At 40.6% G+C, this 22,728-nt stretch overlaps 1 protein-coding gene across 2 annotated transcripts in view; it reads left to right on the plus strand.

The window, feature by feature from the left end:
- Positions 1-1,442: 1,442 nt before the first annotated feature.
- The window catches only part of zgc:153039 (uncharacterized protein LOC767698 homolog), an 87,428-nt gene continuing 66,142 nt past the window's right edge, over positions 1,443-22,728 (plus strand). The window contains exons 1-7 of one of the 2 annotated variants that reach the window (XM_039622663.1): positions 1,443-1,519; positions 1,593-2,025; positions 4,884-5,018; positions 6,504-6,641; positions 6,778-7,080; positions 11,003-11,110; positions 11,191-11,302. In XM_039622663.1, coding sequence (XP_039478597.1) covers positions 1,806-2,025; positions 4,884-5,018; positions 6,504-6,641; positions 6,778-7,080; positions 11,003-11,110; positions 11,191-11,302 — 1,016 coding nt within the window. In that variant the 5' untranslated portion in view covers positions 1,443-1,519; positions 1,593-1,805. Of the gene's footprint in view, positions 2,026-4,883; positions 5,019-6,503; positions 6,642-6,777; positions 7,081-11,002; positions 11,111-11,190; positions 11,303-22,728 lie in introns of both variants that reach the window. The other variant, XM_031735478.2, reaches the window with a different exon arrangement.

The raw sequence follows: 22,728 nt of genomic DNA on the forward strand, positions 1-22,728 counted from the left end.
CAACAGAAACTGTGACTGTAGCACCCTCTGTAGGTATGAGGTTGCATTAATCGTATTGTGTGCCAATATGCATCAGATATTGTTCATCACCGTCACCACCTGTGGATGGCTCGCAACTCTGTGTACTTGGCCTGGAGTGCAAGAAATCAATTAAGTTTATGAGAATTTTGTATTCTACAACAAAAGTGATCATGATGACGGCGCTCATGCCTCATGTTCATAAATAACAGATGGATATGTATGGATGCAGAGAGTATGTGCTATTCTGCCTTATTTCTACATATTCTGCTCATAATGTATGTATGTGTTTGCTTATTTAATACATGTAAAAGTGCTGCTCAGTTCATATATATATATATGAACTATATATATATATATATATACACATATATATATATATATATATATATATATATATATATATATATATATATATATATATACACACATATATATATATATATATATATATATATATATATATACACACATATATATATATATATATATATATATATATATATATATATATATATATATATATATATATATATATATGCTAGCTTATTGCTGAATGATTGCAGTGCCCATCAAAGACTTTCTGACTGCTAGAGAGACTGTTTTTTATTTATTTATTGTGAAGGACTTTGGACTGTCTGTGGCAGCAGTTGGACCACTCTGTATTATGTGGCTCACTTTAATCATTGATATTAAATGAACTTTTAAAACGTAAAAAAGCTATAAAATATAATAGCTTTTAAAAAAAAATAACATTTTAAAATTACAGTGTGAAAAATTGAAAGAGCATGATTGATCTCTGTTCATCAATGTTCAGTGTGCCTTCGGCGGTTTCACAAAATAATAAAGTATATAATAATAACAACAACCCTGCATTTAGTATGTTTTCTGTCATAATTTCAAGTTTAGAATGGTAACTTTGCATTGTAACAGTGTAAGACCTTGAAGGTATCCAGGTTCACAAGCGTAATAACTGGCTAACCTGATGCAGCAGGTGGCCGGAAGAATGGACTGCTGTGATTGGCCCAGCCAACCTGGTCATATGACCAAAGGCAACAGGCAGGAACCAAGGGGCGCTGGAAAACCAGAAAATCAGTGCAGCGTCTTGTCAAGCCATAAGAGAAAACATAGGACAAAACCGGAAGCTGTGCACATTGCCTACAAAACAAAACATTTGTATAGTCGTCTGTGCTGGCATTTAAAAAAAATCATGTTGGTCTTCATATGACACGCACACACATGAAAACCACATGGTAGCTCTTCATACACCTGCCTGAGGTCTGCATCTGGGGTAGTTAGGCATAATTACATTACGTTGCCTTTCCGATGTGTCCTATTGTGGCAGTTTTAACCGGAAATCACCGCTATTAAGACAAAATGACGTTCCCGTGTCACATGATATTCTTCTCTGTAGTTGTATGAGATGTTACGATACAACAGTCGCTTGATGTGGCATTAACAGAATTATAACGCTATAGGAAAGGCCTACTCGTTTTAAAATGTAGGTTAACACGCATTTGTATTTTAAGTTTTTAAAAAAAAATTATTAACATAACCACTGCTTTGCTCTTTAGGTAGGTAAAGTTGATTCTTTTTGATGAGGACTCGCCACTGATACACTTGCTTCGGCTTTTGAAACGGCTGGAATACGCTGATTGGTACGCTCGAAGATATTTGACGAACCGGGCAGACTTCAAGAGTTAAACTCTGGTGTCGGATCGCTCAAATTTATCCGGGACACTTTTTTTAATGAAGTTTTGAAATCTAGTCCGGGAGCAGGTTTCACCATGACAGAGCGGACTCCTCTCCTCCACTACCGCCTCTCTACAAGCGTCAATGAATCCGAGCTGCGGTCGCAGGCGGGCCAGCAGGCCCCGGTTCATAAACCGGGCAGCCAAGGGCGGAGGGCTGCCCAGCAGAAGCAACAGAAGAAACTCTCCACCTTCTTCGGTGTAGTCATCCCTACCTTGCTGTCGATGTTCAGCGTGGTAGTCTTTCTCAGAATAGGTGAGTGCTCATTTAGACGGATGTGCGCTAATCACCTGTCTGGTAAGAGCGAGGCCAAACTCTTTAGAGATTTTTAAAGTTGTGTACTTTTCAGCAAAGTTGAGGGTGTATGTCTCGACTGTGACCCCCCCCCCTCTCTTTTTTATTTTTTTTTATTTTTATCTTTCACGTTAAATCCCGTTATGTTCCGTTACTTGTCACTATCACATGTCACTTCCGTGACATTCCAGCTTTGCAGTACAGGTGTGACAGCATATGTCCATTACCTGTATGCACGGCGTTCATTCATTAACATCACGAGGAGGCACATCTGTAGCTTTTTTTATATTTAAACCCTAAACTGTCTCACATAGTTTTTCATATAACCTGCCTCTGTGGATGAATGAAGTAAGAGAGATTTTCCCACCTCACTGATGTGCAGCCTTTGCCTATTTGCTAAAAGGAGCTTTAGATAGCCAGGAATTTAATGTTATATAAAAGTGAATAGATGTAAAAATTTCCCTCAGTGTTGTTAAATGAGGGAAGGTGTAACTGAGTGTTGTGGTCCGATTAAAATCCTACAGGTTGTACTTGTTGTTTGTGGACCAGTTGAGACGATGGATTTATCTCTATATATCCATAAAACTACCAAAGAATTTTGCCCTTACAGTTAAGACTAGATTCTAGTGAAGATCACAGTAGGCCACAAATCTATTTAGCCCTTAGTCACGTGAGGAAAAAGTATTGGTACTAGGGAGAAGGACTTTTACCCCACCCCCCTGTTTTTAAGCAGAGAAGAAAATGACAGAAGGATACAAAAGAAGGAGAATTGGTCTCCAAATATTAAACAACAGTGGGTTGCTCCGGATAAAATAGTGCAGAGATAACATCTGCAGTCAGTCTCATCGGAGGTATGATATAAAAAATAGACTATACTATATTAAGTTAGGAGCACTCTGAGGTCATCCACTGTTTACCTTGCTATGAAAATAAGCAGATATTTATAATTTAATGCACTTTCCCCTATTTCTGTGTTTAAAGCATTAAAGAGGTCACATCTAACTTCACCTTCTCTTTTCTCTCATCACAACCCCTCATATCTGGGCATTGCTGCTTGTGTATGTCTTCCTGTGTTAGTTGTTTTCCCCACCCCACCACCACTGTCCCCCTGCCTCAGTCTCGTGAGATGTCAGCTGCTGTGCAGTGAGGATTCCTAAAACACACACACACACACACACAAACACAGGGAAAACACAGTGTTGTGTCTGTTTTCAGACTCCTTGCACAAGAACTGTTAGGGGTTTCATTGTGGATGTGAAACTACTATTTTATCAGCCTTGACAACTTGCGCAGATAAGGATGAAGACTTTGACTAAAATATACCGTACTGACAAGATAATAGTGACAAGAAAGTAAAGCTGCATTTATTAACCATGCCTGCTGCATTCTTAAAGAGATCGTAGGTCTGGTCCTTGGAGATCATGTGAGATCCACAGCAGTACTGGTCACAGTGTATGAAACCATGGTGCTTTTAATGCCTCTCAAAGGTTACAGCAGCAGAAACTAGTGATAATGTGGTAAATGTGTGTCTAGCATGGTGTAAAGTGAGCTTAATATCTTGTCCCAAATGTATTTAGATGCACATTCCTTTGCTTTTGAATATCAGAAATTTTAGTTATACTTATTGTTGTGTAAAAACCCTAGTTTTCCTCGGAATTTCTTTCTGTCAGGAACCATTCCAACCACAGATGTTATTGTGAGAAGTGGGAATTTTCTTCCAACATGTGATTCCAGTTTCGCTTTTGCTGAGGTTGGAATGTTTTGATGAGTCATTAAGTCAAGCCGAAGACAAAGCTGCTTTCATTTTTCATTTCCTGAGCGAGTTTTGCAGATGTGTTCATCATACAGTTGAAGCAAGCATGGATTTGTTTCTGCAGTACAAAAGGCTGTCTTCATGATGGTTCCGCTGCTTGTTTGGGGGAATTTTCATGTTACTCTAAATGCTCACATTTTCGATACCACACTGGTGGTGTCACCAGTGCAACACCACATTGGTAACTTCTGCTTTCAGACTGTTGAGCACAGGATTAGATGCTCAGTGAGGGAAGTTCAGGTTTAAAAGTATTTTTCAAAGATGGTTCACTTCTTACTGGCGTTCATCTCCAAACAAAGAGAATTTTGTCTACTGGCTTTACATGTCTGTGATGGGCATAAAAAAAATATAAAACTGAAGTCTTTGTGTTTTTTATAGTCTGGGTAATATTTCTCAGTGTCACTCCCTACCTTGGATGACTGATAACTGACCCAAAGCAACACATTAGGAATATGAGCCACACCTCGATTTCAACCAGCAAGTCAAGGGTTTAGGTCAGACTTTCTGTGTACAGATTACAGATGTTACCAACATCTGAACAATTCTCGACAGTTACTTAAGTACGTATCTACGCCCTCATTCCTTCCCACATTGAGTATTTAAACTCACTGTGTTGCCTGCGTATAGCTGCACACAGCTGAAAGGGTACTTACTTTCACTGGCTTCCTGTTTACTACAGAATTCAACTTAAGGTTTTATTGATTACTTTAAAAATCACTACATGGTATGGTTCGGCTTGATATTGCAGAATTTTTATACCCTTATGCCACCCCCATCCATACAGACTGACTTTTGTATGAATTTAAAAAAAAAAAATTTCATTAATTTGTCTGTTTTTTCCTTTACTCTTTTTTGACAGCATGCTCGTAATTTATGGGTTTTCTGATTCAGGTGCCGCAGGGTAAATTAAACCAGATCTGAGAAAGAGATCCTAGATTTTTTTTTGGACTCTAGGTCTCTAATGTTTTTAGTGGTTTATCTCACCATGTTTGTGCTTTCTGACTAGGACTTGCAGTGGGACAGGCTGGACTCTACCAGGCTATTGCCATGTATGTTGTGGCCTACATCATCATCTGTATGACCGTGCTGTCTGTCTGCGCCATCTCCACCAATGGAGCTCTTGATGCCGGGGGAGCTTATTGTATCCTCTTAAAACACACACACAGAAACGCCATCTGCATAGGACTATATTAGTGCCAGTGGTGCAGGCACTGAAAGAACAAACACTAGTATAGTAGTATATAATCTGTATGTAGGTGCAGTTTAAGCCTTGTCAGTGTCATTGAATGGACCTAGGGTTGGCGATTATCTGTACTACAAGACACCTTTAAAGGATCATGTTTATTTTGGGTCCTGACCAATAGAACCATTATAGCCACATTCATACTAAAATATGCAAATAAGCCAAGACTACATTTTAAGTATCTTTGCTTGAAGGTAACTGTGAAAGAATAACACTATACATTTTGGTTCATTTGTAGTATCTGGGCAACTTAATAAAGCCTTCCAGCAATTTTGCTTCTCCAATTCCAATTCGGATTTTCTCTCATTTTATTTGTGTCATGACCCTAGATGAGGCACTGACTTGGCAGGATGAAACTTGGGAGGATCCAGCCTTCCAACCATGACCATGTCCACGGTTCTAAATGGTGCATTTCCAAGATTATTCAAAATTCCTCTTAACCTAACTTCAACAACTCTTTCCTACATCTACATAGTATGGCTTATCAACTTTATCCTACACTTGCTACAGCTCTGCCCTTCACCTGTTCACCCTACATATCTGTACATCTCATCTCACTTTCCTCGATTGTGTGAAAGAACTTGGTAAAAAGTCCACTGTCCTCTCTCCTAGACATCTCCATACCTGCACAGCTTTGTTATCTGAACCACCTGCCTTTCCACTTTTCATCCTCTTCATAGCAGCCCTTACTACCTACTAACTAATCCTCTGCACTTCCTAATTCATCTTTTTTCCATCCCTCCTCTTCTCTCTCTCTATTTCTTTGTTCATCAGCTCCTCAGAGTACTCCTTCCATCTTCTCAATGCACACTTTTCACTCGTTGAAATGCCCTCTGTCCTTAATCACTCTAACACATGTCCTTTTCAGATTAGTCTCTGTCTGTCTAGCCAATTGATGCAAGTTTTTTGATCTTATCTTGGTGTCACTATAAATTCACTGTAAGCCTTTTCCTTTGTCTTTGCCACTTCTTGCCTTTGCTACATATCTAGCCTCCCAGTATTCCTGTCTACTTTCTTTTTACGGCTGTTTGTTAGAACTGTTGTTAGAAGTGGGTGTTAACAGCCAGATCAGATTAGATTAGATAAAACTTTATTAATCCCTCGGGTGGGTTCCTCTGGGAAATTCTTTTGAAATATGCCAGTATGCCTCAGTTTAAAAGTAACACAATCCACTTACCAGCACTCCCAAAACTCACTAACTGGTCTTTGGACAGCTTGCTACCTATTTTTCCCAACTTGAAGTCTTTATGCTAAGCGAAACTAATATAAACCCAAAATACTACAAGGGAGGTATTGCCTGAAATTATTAGACTACTATAGGTGGAGAAATACAAATACATGTGAATGAATGAAACAAGTTTGCTTTGCCTTAACGGCACTCAGACATGATCAGCCGAGCACTGGGACCAGAGTTTGGTGGCAGCATCGGCATCATGTTCTTCCTGGCTAATGTATGCGGCAGTGCTCTGATGGTGCTCGGTCTGGTTGAAGCCATCTTGTCCACATTTGGAGTCCCTGAAGGTAAGTTTTGCTTTCATAGCTTGTCTCGTTAGCATAATTGTGTACTTTTGTTTGAAAAACTCACATTAAGATTGGGAGTGGTGTATTTAAGCTTTCTTAACATTATTAAAATGGGTCTCTCATTTTATCCTTCTAGCTGGGAATGTAGCCACTTCTCACTACCAGGTTCTTCCATCTGGCTACTGGTGGTCTCTGCTTTATGGCACTGGGATTGCCCTACTGTGCCTGCTGGTGTGCCTGGTGGGAGCCCACATTTATGCCAAAACCACCTTCCTCATCTTTGTGATTGTTATTGTTGTCCTGATCACTGTCTTCATCAGCTTCTTCGCCGTGCACCCTCAATCTATCACGCTTCCTGACCTGAAGCCCAATGCGACGGGCCCCACCACAGCCAACTTTACAGGCTTCAAGTTGGACACACTACTTGGGAACATATGGGGTAAGTTAGAGGACTGCTGGGTCAAAAATTATAGTTGAGCATTGCTCACGAACATGTTGGGATGAGCAAAAAGTGCCTTTTATGCTCTTCTGTATGTTTACTTCTTCTGTACATTGTGCATAATACCCATACACTCCCTATAAAAGAATTAGCCACCATGATGTTAAATATTGGTTGGCCCATTATAAAGCCTTAAATTTTTTGGTAACTTTAGCTACTCTTCAATCACTGGATAAGCCCACCCAGCAATTATTATCCTTTTTACCACAAAAACACCACCATGTCCTTTTTAGTAAAACTTGAAACCACTGACTGAAGCCAGCAGTTCATCAGAGCACTGCTCTAAAATCTATTCAGTTTTTAGACATGATATCATGTGCACATTGCTCAAGAGTTGTCTGCCATATTGAATGCTTCCCTAGCCCCAATTGCGAGGGAGATGTTTTCCCTGAATGGAAAATATTCACTAGCTACTAGCCAAAAGTAAAATTTCAGTAAAGTGTTCACCTTCGGCAGTGGTTTAGCTCACTGGGATCACGATCAGTGGTTGTCAGCTGGTCGCAGACCACTCTATTGGACTCTGTGTGTGGAAGGACTTGGGCTTTATTGACTTGATCCTATGTCACTATGGCACTTCGACTTGGCCTCACTTTGATAGTCTGCAGATACATCTTTTACAGTCTAAGAAAGGAAGCACAAACAAGCCAGGGTGCTATAACTTAGTTAAGATTTAATAATAACCAGCTCAGCTCTGGATGACGTAAAGTGGTCTTTGAACTGTGCAAGGGACAAAGGTGAATAGCAGGAGGTGTGTACAGAACTGATTAACATTAAAGATAAATTCATTACATAATAATTACTTACTAAGGATTAAAGTTTTTCTTCTTTTTTTCTTATAGATTTACTATTACAACAGTGGTTTTCTTTCCAATATTGCCATTATTGATTGCCAAATTTCAAATATCAAGGTCGGGCCCAAAAGACTTCACATTGGTCTAAATGCTCAGTTTCAGACTGTTCTTTCTACACTTGGATGTGCATCATGTCAGAGTCAGTGCATTCTTAATAGGGTTATATTTTAGATATACAGGGGTGCCTGTGAGCACAGAAGCTCAGGCTCAGAAAATCACTATTCAGCGCTAGTGCAAAGATTATTTTCTGCAGATATTAGAAGTATTGTAATGGTAACAGACTTGTGTTAGCACAATGTTTCCTTGATGACTCATTTCTTATTACCTGAGCCCTTTCATCAGGAACAGCCACCCTTGTCATTGCTATATTTAGTCTTACTGTCACTTCCTGTAGTCTTATCTTGTTAACTGGCAGTTTCATAGAATAATTTTCCAGGAAGATGTTGTCCTGCATATATTGGTCCTTATAAAATGCTTCTGTTGGTTTTATGTAATGATTGAACAAATTAATTTCACAGCCCATTATTTACAGGATTATAGCATCACACATCAAACACCTAAAAATATACTAACTTCTTTCCCACAGAACAACATCAAGTAAGTTAATAACATATTAACTGTTGACATCTACCTGGTTACCAGTGATCTGTCTGGCTGGTGGTTACAGTTATTGCAAGTGTGAATATTCAAAAGCAACTGCAAAAGAGTAAAAGAATGCAAATGCAGATAATTGTTCCCTTATAAAGAAGTTGGAAAATTTGAATGATCATTTTAATCATTGATGAGAATCATGTTTCAAGCATTCCTCATGTCATGTCTTTGTGTAATTATATGAAAGAATAAAAAAAAAAAAAAATCCCCATACAGAGATACTCTATTGGTTTTGCTTTTGTAATAAAATGTATCTATACCGACCTGATTCGGGAAGAACACAAATAATTATTTTTGTTTGATTTGGAAAAAATAGCACAGTCAGAGTAGTTAAAGTAAAGCTGCGTATACACTGGGAATGACTCACAGTGATCATAGACCATAGAAAGTGAAGTCTCTTTGGTGACTTCAAGCGACTATGGGTAAAATAACTGCTGGTGATGCGATGTGCGCAGGTCCAATGGGCAAGCGAAGAGACTACCAATCAGAGTGAAGAATACAGTATGACTTGTTAGCAAATACATTAGGGGGTAACCTAGGAAGCTGAAGCCTTGCATGTCCACAAGAGACCTACTGGCAGTTTCAAAGCGATGTATAATCAGCAAATTGCTTCCACTGTGTATTCAGCTTAAGTTATTTATTTTCTTTTTTTTTTCTTTATTCCAAAATCTCAGAAAATGAAATGCAGCATGTTAGTAAGTGACCTTCAGACATGCTGGTCGGCAGGTTTTGTTACCTTTGGACTGAGCAAAGGATTTGACTCTATTCCCTGCAATCTCAGCCACAAATGTGAAGGTGTAAACACCAACCAGTGGAAGTCGCTGTTGTGGAGAAAGTGGTGTCATTCTTCTGACAGTGGCTGCTTTCCTAAAAGCACATAATCTCTTTTTTCCCTTTTCTATGCTGAGTGAGATGGGAAGCTTTGTAATTAGAGGTTATACATGATTTCAGGATCTTAATATTTACAGAAGCCAAACCAAGCGCTCCTCTGTGTTTGGAATGCCTTACTGTAAAGCACATGATTTGTGAGCTAACTGTTCTAACTCAGGCATGCACACGTGGCAGCTATTACACACACATCTTTGGATAATCCCTGTTTTCAGTATGAGGACACACATGCACGCACACACACACACACACACACACACACACACACACACACACACACACACACACACACACACACAAATGCTTGTAAAATAAAATGGTTGTGCTAGGATTTGACTGAAAATTGTGACAATTGACAACCATCCAGAGAGAAGGAGATTTTGTATAACTCCTGGTGTTCTGCAGCAAAATGTTTGACTTTTATTTACATCAGTGACAACTTCAATCTTTTTTAATTTAACATCATATTTAAGCCAGTACTGAACTTTTATTTGTTGTGTATCTCCCTGAAAATCACCCTCATGCTCATTTCCAACGGCAAGGTTTTATTTATGGAGTCTACTAGAGTGGTTTTGCGTGCCTCACGGTTCAAAATAGTGCATCATTTTCTTATCCTGGGCCTTGGTTAAGCAGCTCAGTTCATCAACTTCATAAAAAAAGCAAGGCGTTTTGCCTCCTTTCTTCTTAAGACTTTAAACACCAAACATGTTAAATCTGTGCAAATAATTTGTGCATTAGAAATATTTTTTGGACTCGCCTATTAATGCAGCCATTCACACCGACTGCATGATGTCGCTGGATGAATTTGCAGCGTTTAGTTTGTTGAACCAAGCTTGACATCATTGCTCCATGTAAACTTCATTTTTTTTTCAAGGTTCATTTTTTGAGAATGAATACTTTCGGTGTGTATATCCATTACATGACAAGTTTGCATCCAAAAAATTTGGAATTTTGTGTTGTTTTTCATATGTTCTTGCTGTGTAGTGGCTGTTGCATTTCTAACTAATTGGCTGCCCCTTGCAAACAGAATTTTTGAGCAGCAGGTGCGTGCTCGCATCGAGCACAGACCAAATAAGTGCTATCTGCTCTCACTGAGATTATACAGAGCAAAGGCAGGAAACCATTGGCACTGAGCTTTTATATCACTGAATGGTGATCACAAGTCTGTTTTGTTCTTAGATAGGATGTGCACTCCCAATTGTTTTGTTTGACACAAATAGAGAAGACAGAATGGATGTCTCACAGATTGGAGCTGCAAAATTGAATTTTCCCAAATAAATCATATGATAGATTTCGTGGCGCGTTGTAAACGGCAGAGAAGGTTTACAAAGGATTGCTTTCTCTAATGCTCCAAAACATGATGAAGCTGGATGGGCAGGCAGGTGCAGCAGATTGAAGTTTTCTTTGAAGAGTGGTGGTGTCGATAAAAGCATTGACTCCAGTGCTGTATCTGTTCATATGTCTTCCTGCAGCTGATTACACTGTAGATTACACAACACAAACCACGATGACCTTTGCCACTGTGTTCGCTGTCATGTTCAACGGCTGCACGGGGATCATGGCCGGCTCCAACATGTCAGGTAAGTGAACAGATGTTGTGCATGTGCTGCCTGGTTATCTGTGTCAGAACATACAACATAAAACCTGCATTACCCATCAGGTGACCTGAAGAATCCCAGCTACTCCATTCCCCGAGGCACCATCACAGCTGTAATCTTCACCTTCATCGTCTACATCATGCTCAGCGTGCTGGTCGCCTGCACCTGCGATCGGTCAGTAAAAGAAGAAAATGTTTTCACCTGCTGTAATGCACTCATTGTATCATTAACATGTGCAAACAAACGAAAAAAGAAGTTAGGCTAAGGATGGGTGTTGATACTGTACACTGTTCTCAGATATATTTACCGATACTGCTTATCAATAACAGTGGCTGTATGATGTTGTGAAATTATTACTTTTGAATGGAATCTCGACCTGTTCTAAGGAGATATGAGGTTGTTTGGTAATGTTCCTGTAGTGCCAGTGAACATACTGGGGCAAACTCAAATCTTGTTAGCTTGCTATGGACCCCATGAGGCCACAGTCACCTCTATCAGCCCTTTAAGCATGCCCTCTGCATGACAGTGTTAATATTAGAGAGAAGTGGCGGAGGACCTTTACAAGTTCCAAGTTGCAGATCAGGCTATAGCAACCTTTATGAGACACACAATTCATATCCACTTGGGCTGTGTTGCATGGAAGCAGGTTTAAAGATAGTTCTACATGTTTAAGCTTGTTTAGGTCAAGTGCTCAAAGAATCCGTTTGGCTTTTATCCATGAAGGTTTTGAAGTGGTTGGTGCCTGCCGTGGTGGTAATCCCCGAACCAAATGGTGGACACCAGAGGTGAAGGGAGCCACCAAGCTGAAGAAGGAGTCCTATCGGGCTTCGTTAGCCTGTGGGACTCCGGAGGCAGCCGACAGGTATCGACAGGCCAAGCGGAATGCGTCTCGGGCAGTGGCTGAAGCAAAAACTCGGGTGTGGGAGGAGTTCGAGAGGCCATGGAAAAAGACTTTCGGACTGCCTCAAGAGATTCTGGCAAACCATCAGGCGTCTCAGGAGGGGAAAGCGGTGCTCTACCTGCACTGTGTATAGTGCTGGCGGAGCGCTGCTGACGTCGACTGAGAAAATTGTCAGGCGGTGGAAGGAATACTGAGGACCTCCTTAATCCCACTGACACGTCTTCGAAGAGGAAGCAGAGTCTGGGGATGAGGGAATGACCCGCCAATTTCGGGGCGAGGTCACTGAGGCAGTTAAACAACTCCTTGGTGGCAGAGCCCTGGTGTTGATGAGGTCCGCCCGAGTTCCTGAAGGCTCTGGATGTTGTAGGGCTGTCCTGGTTGACACGCCTCTACAATGTTGCATGGAGATCAGGGGCAGTACACCTGGACTGGCAGACCGGGGTGGTGGTCCCCATCTTTAAGAGGGGAGACCGGAGGGTGTGTTCCAACTACAGGGGGATCACACTCCTCAGCCTCCCTGGGAAAGTCTATGCCAGGGTGCTGGAAAGGAGAGTTTGTCCGTTAGTCGAACCTCGGATACAGGAGGAACAATGCAGTTTTCGTCCTGGTCGCGGAACACTGGACCAGCTCTTTATCCTCTCAAGGATACTTGAGGGTGCATGGGAGTTTGCCCAACCAGTCTACATGTGTTTTGTGGACTTGGAGAAGGCATTCGACCGTGTCCCTCGGGGTGTCCTGTGGGAGGTGTTGCGGGAGTATGGGGTGTCTGGCCCATTGCTACGGGCCATTCGATCCCTATACAACCGTTGCAAGAGTTTGGTTCGCATTGCCGGCAATAAGTCGGAATAAGTCGGGGATGAGTTCCTGCCCCAAGTGGTGGAGTTCAAGTATCTCGGGGTCTTGTTTGCGAGTGATGGGAGAAGGGAGCCGGAGATCGACAGACGGATTGGTGCTGCGGCTGCAGTGATGCGGACGCTGCACCGGTCCGTCGTGGTGAAGAGGGAGCTGAGTGTAAAAGCGAAGCTCTCAATTTACCGGTCGATCTACGTCCCTACCCTCACCTATGGCCACGAGCTGTGGGTAGTGACCGAAAGAACGAGATCGCGGATACAAGCGGCAGAAATGAGCTTCCTCCGAAGGGTGGCTGGCCTCTCCCTTAGAGATAGGGTGAGAAGTTCGGCCATCTGGGAGGGGCTCAGAGTAGAGCCGCTGCTCCTCCACATCGAAAGGAGCCAGTTGAGGTGGTTCGGGCATCTGACAAGGATGCCTCCTGGGCGCCTCCTGGGTGAGGTGTTCCGGGCATGTCCCACCGGGAGGAGGCCCCGGGGCAGACCCAGGACACGCTGGAGAGATTATATCTCTCGGCTGGCCTGGGAACGCCTTGGTGTTCCCCCGGATAAGCTGGAGGAGGTGGCTGGGGAGAGGGAGGTCTGGGCTTCTCTACTTAGGCTGCTGCCCCCGCGACCCGGCCTCGGATAAAGCGGATGAAGATGGATGGATGGATGGATGGATGGATGGTTTCGATTGAACCAGGGCTGGCTGTAGCTCAGGAGGAGCTACTAATTGGAAGGTTCATGGTTTGATCCCTTGCTGCTCCAGTCTGCATGTCAAAGCATCCTTAATACCATGTACTGAACTCTGATTTGCTCTCTAATACATTCATCGAAGTGTGAATGTTGGATAGAAAGCTCCGGCGTAGGAAAAAAGCCTGAGTGAATGGGTGACTGAGGTTTTTAGTATATAGTGCTTTGAGTTGTCACGTAGAGTAGAAAAACACTATACAACACCCACTCTATCTACCATTAAAATGCTTTACCAGTAAACATGTGACAGTGTTTTTTCTCGTTCTCTGCAAGTAATGACTGAGAATCTGTGGCAGGTACTTGTGATCAGTTAGGAACATTAAAAGACGTGTTTTAAACCAAAGCCAACTCTGTCCTGACTAGTAACCACAAACGTAAAGAATGTTGGTGATGTTAGGAAATTGTTTGTAAAGTCCCATACTGTATTCTCTATATGGGCGTTACCACCATCGCCATCTTAAAACGACATGTTCACTTTCTAACAACATGCCAGTCGCAGGTCCTGAATAATCTGACCAAAACAAAACAATGTTTTATCTAGTGCAATTCAAAATGAGCGACTGAACCCATAAGCTCTACAGGAAAGCGATCCCATAAACATCTATAGGACTTAGAAGTCCTTTTGCAACCAGAGGTATTGCATTTTTAGTTTAGTAAATCCCATCAACGCTCTGGTAAAGGAACCTCTCATTCAGTGCAGCTCTGTTGTCTAAAAATATTGGATCAGCAATAAACAGAGAGCTGTAAACACACAGCGACTTTAAATTTGTTCTTGGCCCTGATGGCTTTGTGTAAGAATGAGTTAAGGTAGCATGAATACCAACAGCAGCAATACTATGGTACTAACAAGTAGAGATGGACCGATCCGATATTACGTATCGGTATCGGTCCGATACTGACGTAAATTACTGGGTCGGATATCGATGAGAAATGAAAAATGTTATCCGATCCATTAAATATCAAAAAAGCACCTCACAAAACTTTTGACATGGCGTAACTCGGCTCATAACCATAGCACGTCAGAGCAGTATGCATCACGTGATAGAGCGGCTGTGTGTATTTGTAGCCTCGCTACCAAACCAGCATTTCATCTCCGAGGAAGTGATCCCAGAGAGAAGTAAAGCAAGTGTGTAAGTTCATCTCTGAATGTTTGTAAAGCATTCCCACGTTAAGCTTAACAACCGATATATGGAGCGACTGCCTCCCTCTCTCTCTCTCCCTCCCCTTCCTGCTGCTACTTCAATCGTGAAACTGATCAATGATCAGCTGATCGGCTTTTCTGTTGCGAGTCCGTCTCTCTTCTTTGTTTTTGGCCCACTTTGCACCAGAAAGAGGAAACCAGCGGCTGAACAACAGCAGCACGTTTAAGCTTGATAAGCTGTCGTTAGAATTTATTTAATATTACTTTCTACACCAGGATCCTTTTCACGTAGCTGACGGCTGGTAACTGTGCAGGGGCGGATCTAGCAAAGTTTAGCCAGGGGGCCGATAGGGCATTAACAGGGAAAAGGGGCACAAAGACATACTTTTCTTTCTTATTCTCATTTAAAATGTCTAGCTTTTAATAAATAATTATCTGAATCTTACACCCAAAGTTTTAATCTGATGTAAAATGTATAGAAGTCCATTACTGTATATAGTAACTATTAAGTCTAATATACCCTAGTAAGCTATAGTACTTTTTCCTTTGGGAAGATACCATCTGTGCAGTCTGCAATTCTGTTGAAGAAAGATGTTGAATCTATTTAATTATTCTTGAAAAATAGGTGGAGGGTGGGGGGTGGTTCCCTATTTTTTTTGCTGGGATTTTGCAACCCTATTAGTTAGGTTGCTTAATATTTCTGCTAAGTACTCTTTAAAATCCCAGAATAGGGAGGATGGAGTAGGTTTAAGTTTATTAGATTGATCAGTATTGCTGAACTATGAAATATTTTGAGTGCAGTGTAATTTTTAGATACAGGTATAACAGAATGGCTTTAGTGTTGTTGTTTATTTAAACTTGAGTATGAACTTATACAAAATGCAGCAAGATATTAAAAAAACAGTTTTATTGATTAAAAAACACACTATATCGGATTCATATCGGTATCGGCAGATATCCAAATTTATGATATCGGTATCGGTATCGGACATAAAAAAAGTGGTATCGTGCCATCTCTACTAACAAGTATGGTGTTTTTACCAGTTTCACACAGTGCCTTAGTACTCATCCCTAAGTGTAACAGCCCAGTGTTCGTAGAGCTGTTCATATTGCTGAAATCTTTGAGTTCAAATGCAGTGCTGTAGTAGTGGACACAGCACATTTTTCCTTCAGCAATGAAATCCAATACTCATAAGGTGTCAGATAATGCAGACAGGGTTCATTTTCTGCTTCACCACGCAGAATTGGAGCATCAGAGGAGGCCGATTTCAAAACCATTCATTCCAACGAGATGTTATCAATACCAGGTGTCAGTTAATCAAGCCAACCATTGTAATGGAAACACATTTCAGATTCTCAGATCTTTTATATGTTGTTCAGTATGTTTCCTCTAGTGACTGATGTTACTATATAATGGCTCAGCATAATTTTTTTAAAAGTAAAAGCATCATTAAATCCAGGTATGTTGTTAAGTATTAATTGTTTTCATTTCATATTTAAGGTTAGATACATTAAGTTCTTGATGTAGCAATTGCCACTTGCTTTTCTCTGGTTATCTGTCCTCCGTCTTCTTCACTCTAAATGTCTCGTTCTATCTGCCTTTTGCTGAAAGTCAGAGTTCAGAATTGATGCAGCTTTAAAGCAAATGTTGCCAAGGTGCTAAACTGACATGACAGGGCTATAAAAGAGCATCGGAGATCAATACTGCCATCATTTACCCTGCTGCAGCGCCCTCCCTGTATCTGCCTACCGTACACATACACTTGGTGATAAGAAGTTTCTTAACACACTTTCTGCACTGTTGAATGTGTTTTTCTAGAATCACAAATGTTCATATATCTTTTTAATCTGATGTAGCTATCTAAATGCACACATATTGTGTGTTGTATTCTAACAAAGGTAAGCTTGTGTTTATCACTTGCGAAAGGCCATTCTCACATGACTCGTATCGGGGATGAAAGCGTGTATCTGGGTGGTGACGTATTCTCTGATCTAAATGTGTATGTGTACACAGTAGGAATACACATTGATTGTATACTGAATGAAGACTGAATACTAGCTGAAAGTAATAAAGAAATGAAACGGATAGCTCACTGAGTTTTTGTAAGTGGGTAATATTTAATAGGGAAGTAAGAAAACTGCTAATCCATTAGTGTACATCCTTTTTTGTTTTGTTTTTTTCTTACTGCTCATCTGTTTCTGGGCTGTGGGGGCAACAGTATAAGGAGAGAGCCCAGACCTCCCTCTCCCCAGCCTACACCTGGAGCTCATAGAGTTACACTGAAACTGTAAACTCTTCAACATGTCCTGGGTCTTCTGCGGGCATGTCCAAGTGGGAGGACCCACCTAGGGGACCCCAGTTGGACATGCCTTAAACATTTCCCTCAAGAGGAACCCAGGAGGTGTCCTGGTCCAATGCCTGAGCTTTCTGAACTGACTCCTTTTGATGTGGAAGAGTGGTGAGTCTACACTGACTAACTTGTACCCGAGTACTTTCAGAAGTGCCAATTCTCATTCCCGCCACTTCATTACAATGTAAAGTTTTTAGACTACTGTGGTGAATTTTAGAACGTGTGACGTAACCTGCGTAAGTGGCGATGTTAATTACCAAAACTAAAAGTGAAGACTAAATCCTCAAAGTAATTAAATGTAAGTAAATTGTTGAAGTTGTTTGCTTAATTGACAAACAGGTGGAGCAAGCTATAACACTGATTAAAGGTAAAACGTTTAAAAAGGGTCATCAAAAAGTTAGCTGAAGTATTAAACTTTTCAAACCATTAGCTAAAAGAAAATCAGTTATTCAATACAAAATGACTGATGTACAAAAAAACCTCCATGATGTTATAAAATGAATAAATAACAATTAAAACAATTAGATTTGTATGAGTTGGTCACACAGGGCTGTCAGGTGTGTTCAAACCAAAATGTTGGTTACTCCTAACCTAGCCTTGTACGACGAACGACATTTATCACTACAGTCAGTGATGCACTTGTTTGCACTGGTTCTTAGAAACCTGGTCATACGACTTATTTTTTCACTGTACAGAGGAAGTGCAAAGGATTCCCTTTAAAGGACAGTAAAAGGAACAGATGAGTGAGACAGAAAGTGAATCATCAACTTATTTGCAGAACCGTGCAATCTGTCCAACAAGGAAGGAGACATCGGCACACGTGGTGTAAGGTTGCGTACAGCTTGTTTCATGCCTGGTAAATCACTTCCCTTATTTTCCTTAGTTTACTTAGGATCATTTGGTTTATTGAGGTTAATGTGAAGTCATTTCCTGGAACCGCTGGTATTTCTGTTCCTCCTTGTGTAGTTCAGGTATCTGACTTTGAGATTTTTGACTTTAAATGTGTTTAATTGTGGAAAACATGGAAAAGGATGGTTGCTAATTTTAACTTTAAACCAGTTGCGTACTTTCGCACGTTGGCTTTTCTCATCCTATTGTAAGAAGTAGGTTTTTTTCACGTTGTAGTCTTTTGCCTGTAAGAAGATAGCTGGAATTCACTGTTTGTACTTTCCACAATTTATGCAATAGTCTACAATCTGTGGTGTGGGGTGGGGGAGTGAGTCACCAGACCAGTGTTTTATGCAAACTCTTAAGACTGCATTAATTTGCTCACCAGTTGCTACCGTCAGCTAATAAGTGTACTTGTAGTAGCGGGGGACACTGAACGGTCCTTTTTAAGATTCAGCTTTCATTTTCTCATGGTGCAAACAGGAGCTTATAGGCATTACCTGCTTGTAAGTAGTGAGCTGCCTTGTACATCATCTCCCGCTTGCAGAAAAAAACCCCCATTTATTTTAAACCTTCACTGCTATTTCTGCTACATTAAGCTGGCTCACTCCTTGAAAAATATTACCAACAATACCTGAAGTGCATCATAAAACTTTATTGAATTTCTGCAAGGAAATTGCTGGAAGACCCATATTTATCACACTGCGAGAATTCAAGTAACATCTATTTTCAAGTGCAAATGGTTCCAGAAATGAGGGGAAAAAAAACTGCCATCCATTATGAATGCAGGTCTCATACACCTATTCAGAGTGTGTACTTGGTGAAAACTACCCCCAGATGTTGTGATGTAACTACAATAACTATGTCTTCATTTTATGGTTTAAAAACAAAACAAAAACAAAACAGGCTGATTATTATCAAGATACCAAACTCACAAGTAATGATTCATGTCAAGTCAAAGTCAATTACACTTGTTTTTTGTCTGGCTAACCAAATTGTCCTGATCTGAAATATATTTGCTTCAATCATTCATCACAAACACTTGATAACATTTTGTTAAAAATTATGAATTTTTAGTTGATGAAATTTGAGTTAATCGTTGCAGAAAAATTAAATAAAGTCTACTAATTGGTTAAAATTGTTTTTTAAGCTATGAACATTATCTGTATGGTTATTATGCAGGTGCAGGTATTTATTAAACTTTGTAGATTGTCAGTAGATAGTTTAGCTTAGTTCATCTATAGACCTCATTTGGATGGTTAATGTAATGCTGGATCTCAGGGATGTCAGAGTAGAATTTGAATTTTATTTTTACTCTTACTAGCTGTTTAGCTTGACTTATGCTACAAAACTGCATATTAAAATTTATTAAAACATTGTGGCTTTGGGTGTCTGTGAAGGTTCTCAGTCATCCAGGTCATCGTAGTCAAAGGAATTTGCAAAGAAAAGCGTCTGGACTTCTTTGAGTTGCTTGAAGACGTTTCACCTCTCATCCGAGAAGCTTCTTCAGTTCTAAGGTCAAATGGCCGAGAGTCCCAGATTTAAACCCAGTGGGAGTTTCCCCCCAAAGAGGGACAAAGGACCCCCTGGTGATCCTCTAATCACATGAGCCAAGGTGTGAAAGCGGGTGTGGTACCTAATCAGCCAGGGTTTCGGGTGAGCTCATTGTGAAACCTGGCCCCACCTTGTCATGTGAATTCCTGAGGTCAGATGGCCCAGGATGTGAGTGGGCGTTAAGGCGTCTGGGGAGGGAACTCAAAACTGGATTATAGATGGCAGACAGTTGGTGTCGTAAACCACCACCTCTGTTGTGGCTTTGGTGAAAACATGATGACATATCTGTCACATGATGCTAAAGGAGACCTTGTGTATATCTCTGAGACGCCACCTTAAGATTTAAAACACGCTGACTAATTGATGATGTAACATTTATCCCAAAACAGCAATATCGTTACCATAAGCACCATAAGCATTGACAAATGCTCTCAGCTGACATTTTATTAGGTACAACTTGATAGTACCGAGTTGAACCCACTTTTGCCCTGAGAACTGTCTTAATTCTTGTTCACATAAACTAAACAAGGTGGGGGAAGATTTTGGTTTATATTGACATAATAGCACAGTTACTGCAAATTTGTCGGCTCCTCATCTATGATGTCAGTCTTCCATTGAATCAGGTTCCAAAGGTGTTCTACTGGATTGAGATCTGGTGACTATGGAGGAAATCTGAGTACAGTGAACTCATTTTCATGTCCGAGAAACCTGTTTGAGACCAGTCTTAGAAGATCAGTGTACCTTGGTTATAAAGGGATGGACATGATCAAAAACAATACTTGGTTAGCTTATGGTGTTTAAATAATTCTCAGTGGGTACTGAAGGGCACAGAAAGTGCAAAGAAAGTATGCCCCACATAATTAGACTATCACTACCAATTCAAAGATTCAAGGATTCAAAGCGTTTATTGTCATATGTACAAAGAAAGCATTTCTTTGTGCAATGAAATTCATTTTTTGCTGTCCACATACAGATGTTAGTATATATACAAATAGAAATAGAAGTGATAAATACAAGTAGTATAAATAAATAAATGAAGACAAAAATTTAAGTTTGAAATGGATGTGTGTGCAAAAGAGCTATGAGCTTAATATGCTGGCTTAATATGCAAGATGACCTAATGTGCAAAAAGTATTATTGTCAAAAATAGGTCAGCTGTTCAAGAGTCTGATAGCAGTGGGGAAGAAGGAGTTGTTGAGTCGGGATGTTTTAGATTTCACACTTCTGAGCCTTCGTCCCGAGGGCAGAAGAATGAGCAGTCTATGGTGGGGGTGTGTGGAGTGTTGAGGATGGAGGCAGCTCTCCTTTGGACTCTGTGATGGTAGATGCTCTGCAGAGAGGGCAGCGGAGTCCTGATGATCTTCTCCGCAGTTGTTATCATTCTCTGCAGGCGTTTGCGGTCCATAGTGGTAACGCTGCCGTACCATGCAGTGATGCAGCTGGTCAGTGTGCTCTCCACAATGCAGCTGTACAACCTGTTGAATCGCAACTACTGATGCAATGCAGGATGGATTCATGCTTTCGTGTGGTTTATGCTAAATTCTGAAACAGCTGTCTGACTGTTGTAACAGAAATTGAGACTCATCAGACCAGACTATTGCCCAATTTTAGTGAATCTGTGCAAATTGTATTCTCTTTTTTTGTTCTTAGCCAACTGTAGTGGCACCTAGTGTGATCGTCTGCTGCTGTAGATGATCTGCTTCAAGGTTCGACATGCTGAGCATTCAGAGATGCTCTTTTGTATACCTTGGTCGTAACAAGTGGTTATTTGAGCTACTGCTGACCCCCAGTCAGTTGAAAGTAGTCTGGCCATTCTCCTTTGATCTCTAGCATCAACAAAGTCTTTTCACTCAGAGAAGTGTTGCTCACTGTCTGCCACCAACAACTGTGAAATGTTTAGTCTCTTAAATCACTTTTCTTCTCTATTCTGAAGAAACATCAGCAGGTCATCTTGACCATGTCCACATGGCTAAATGGACTGCAGTGTTATTAGCTGATTAAATATCTGCCTTATCAAGCAGGTGTACCTGATTATTGCTGGAGGTCACTTTGGCAGATGATTTGTATGCATAAGGTTGATGGGTTTAAAAAGTACAAATTAAATAATTTCAACGTATTACTTTAAAAAAGTGAGATAAATATTTAAATCTTGTTTATCAAGACAACAATTTCACATCAAGAACCAACAACACAGCAAGTGTGGGGAAAACTGACTGTTTAAATAGTCAGCGCTTTTTATAATGTTAACATAAAACACCAGCTATGCAATAAAATAAATAATAATTCAAATTTTTTAATAAGGACTTTTTCAGTTCAGATGCAGTAATTAAAATTGAAAAATGTCAATTTATGGAAAACTCATAAATAGTTGCAAGAATTAATTGTAGCTCTGTTTAGAAGTTATTAAGATCACTCATTGTTTATGGGCAATAGCTACAATAAACGTAGGCTGAAACTGATTACTCTATGCTACCACTGAGACAAAGGATGATGTTTGGCAGCAGATGAAATTGGCACTAATATGGGCAGGTTACTTTACTTTGAAGTTCTCCAATGTTTGTCCATAAAAGCAAAAACAGAGCACCCTCTGCCTGCTGTTCCACGAGTTGTCCAAAGTGTGGCAGTCACGCTCTCTCTACAAACTGCAGTTCTTCTTTGAAAGATTTCGACTGACAGACCAACCTTTACACAAGGCTCTTCTTCTAAATTGCTACCCTCTGCAAATTGTAGCTCTCCATCATAGCTTTTAAAAGCAAAGCAGTTAAGATTGTGAGTATTTAAAAGTAAATGTTAGGGAGGTGGGAGAAGGGCTGTTGAAAATGCTTCTTGATAGCTGCCTACCTGAGTCTGTGTGTGTGCCGGTCTTGCAGCATCTCTCTTGTCTTAGGTGTGAGCGATCGTCAGCATGTGCTCATTATAACGAGGGATAAGATCATTCACCGCGGCGCTGACAGCTTCAGACAGTTCAGGCTCGGTTTTAACATGAACTAATGTATGATGTGCTTCAGCTAGCTGAACTTTTCTGTTATGAGCTGTAGGTGGAAGTCTCACAGATTTTTTTTTTCTTTTTTTCCTTCCTGTAATTTCCTAGCAGTGTGATCAGTCACTTCCAGGCAGAGAAAGTAACTGAGTTGGATTTTTATTTTAAGTATAAATCAGAATGGACTTTTGAAGTTTGATGG

Source organism: Oreochromis aureus, linkage group 14 (genome assembly GCF_013358895.1).
Source record: "Oreochromis aureus strain Israel breed Guangdong linkage group 14, ZZ_aureus, whole genome shotgun sequence".
NCBI lineage: Eukaryota > Metazoa > Chordata > Actinopteri > Cichliformes > Cichlidae > Oreochromis > Oreochromis aureus.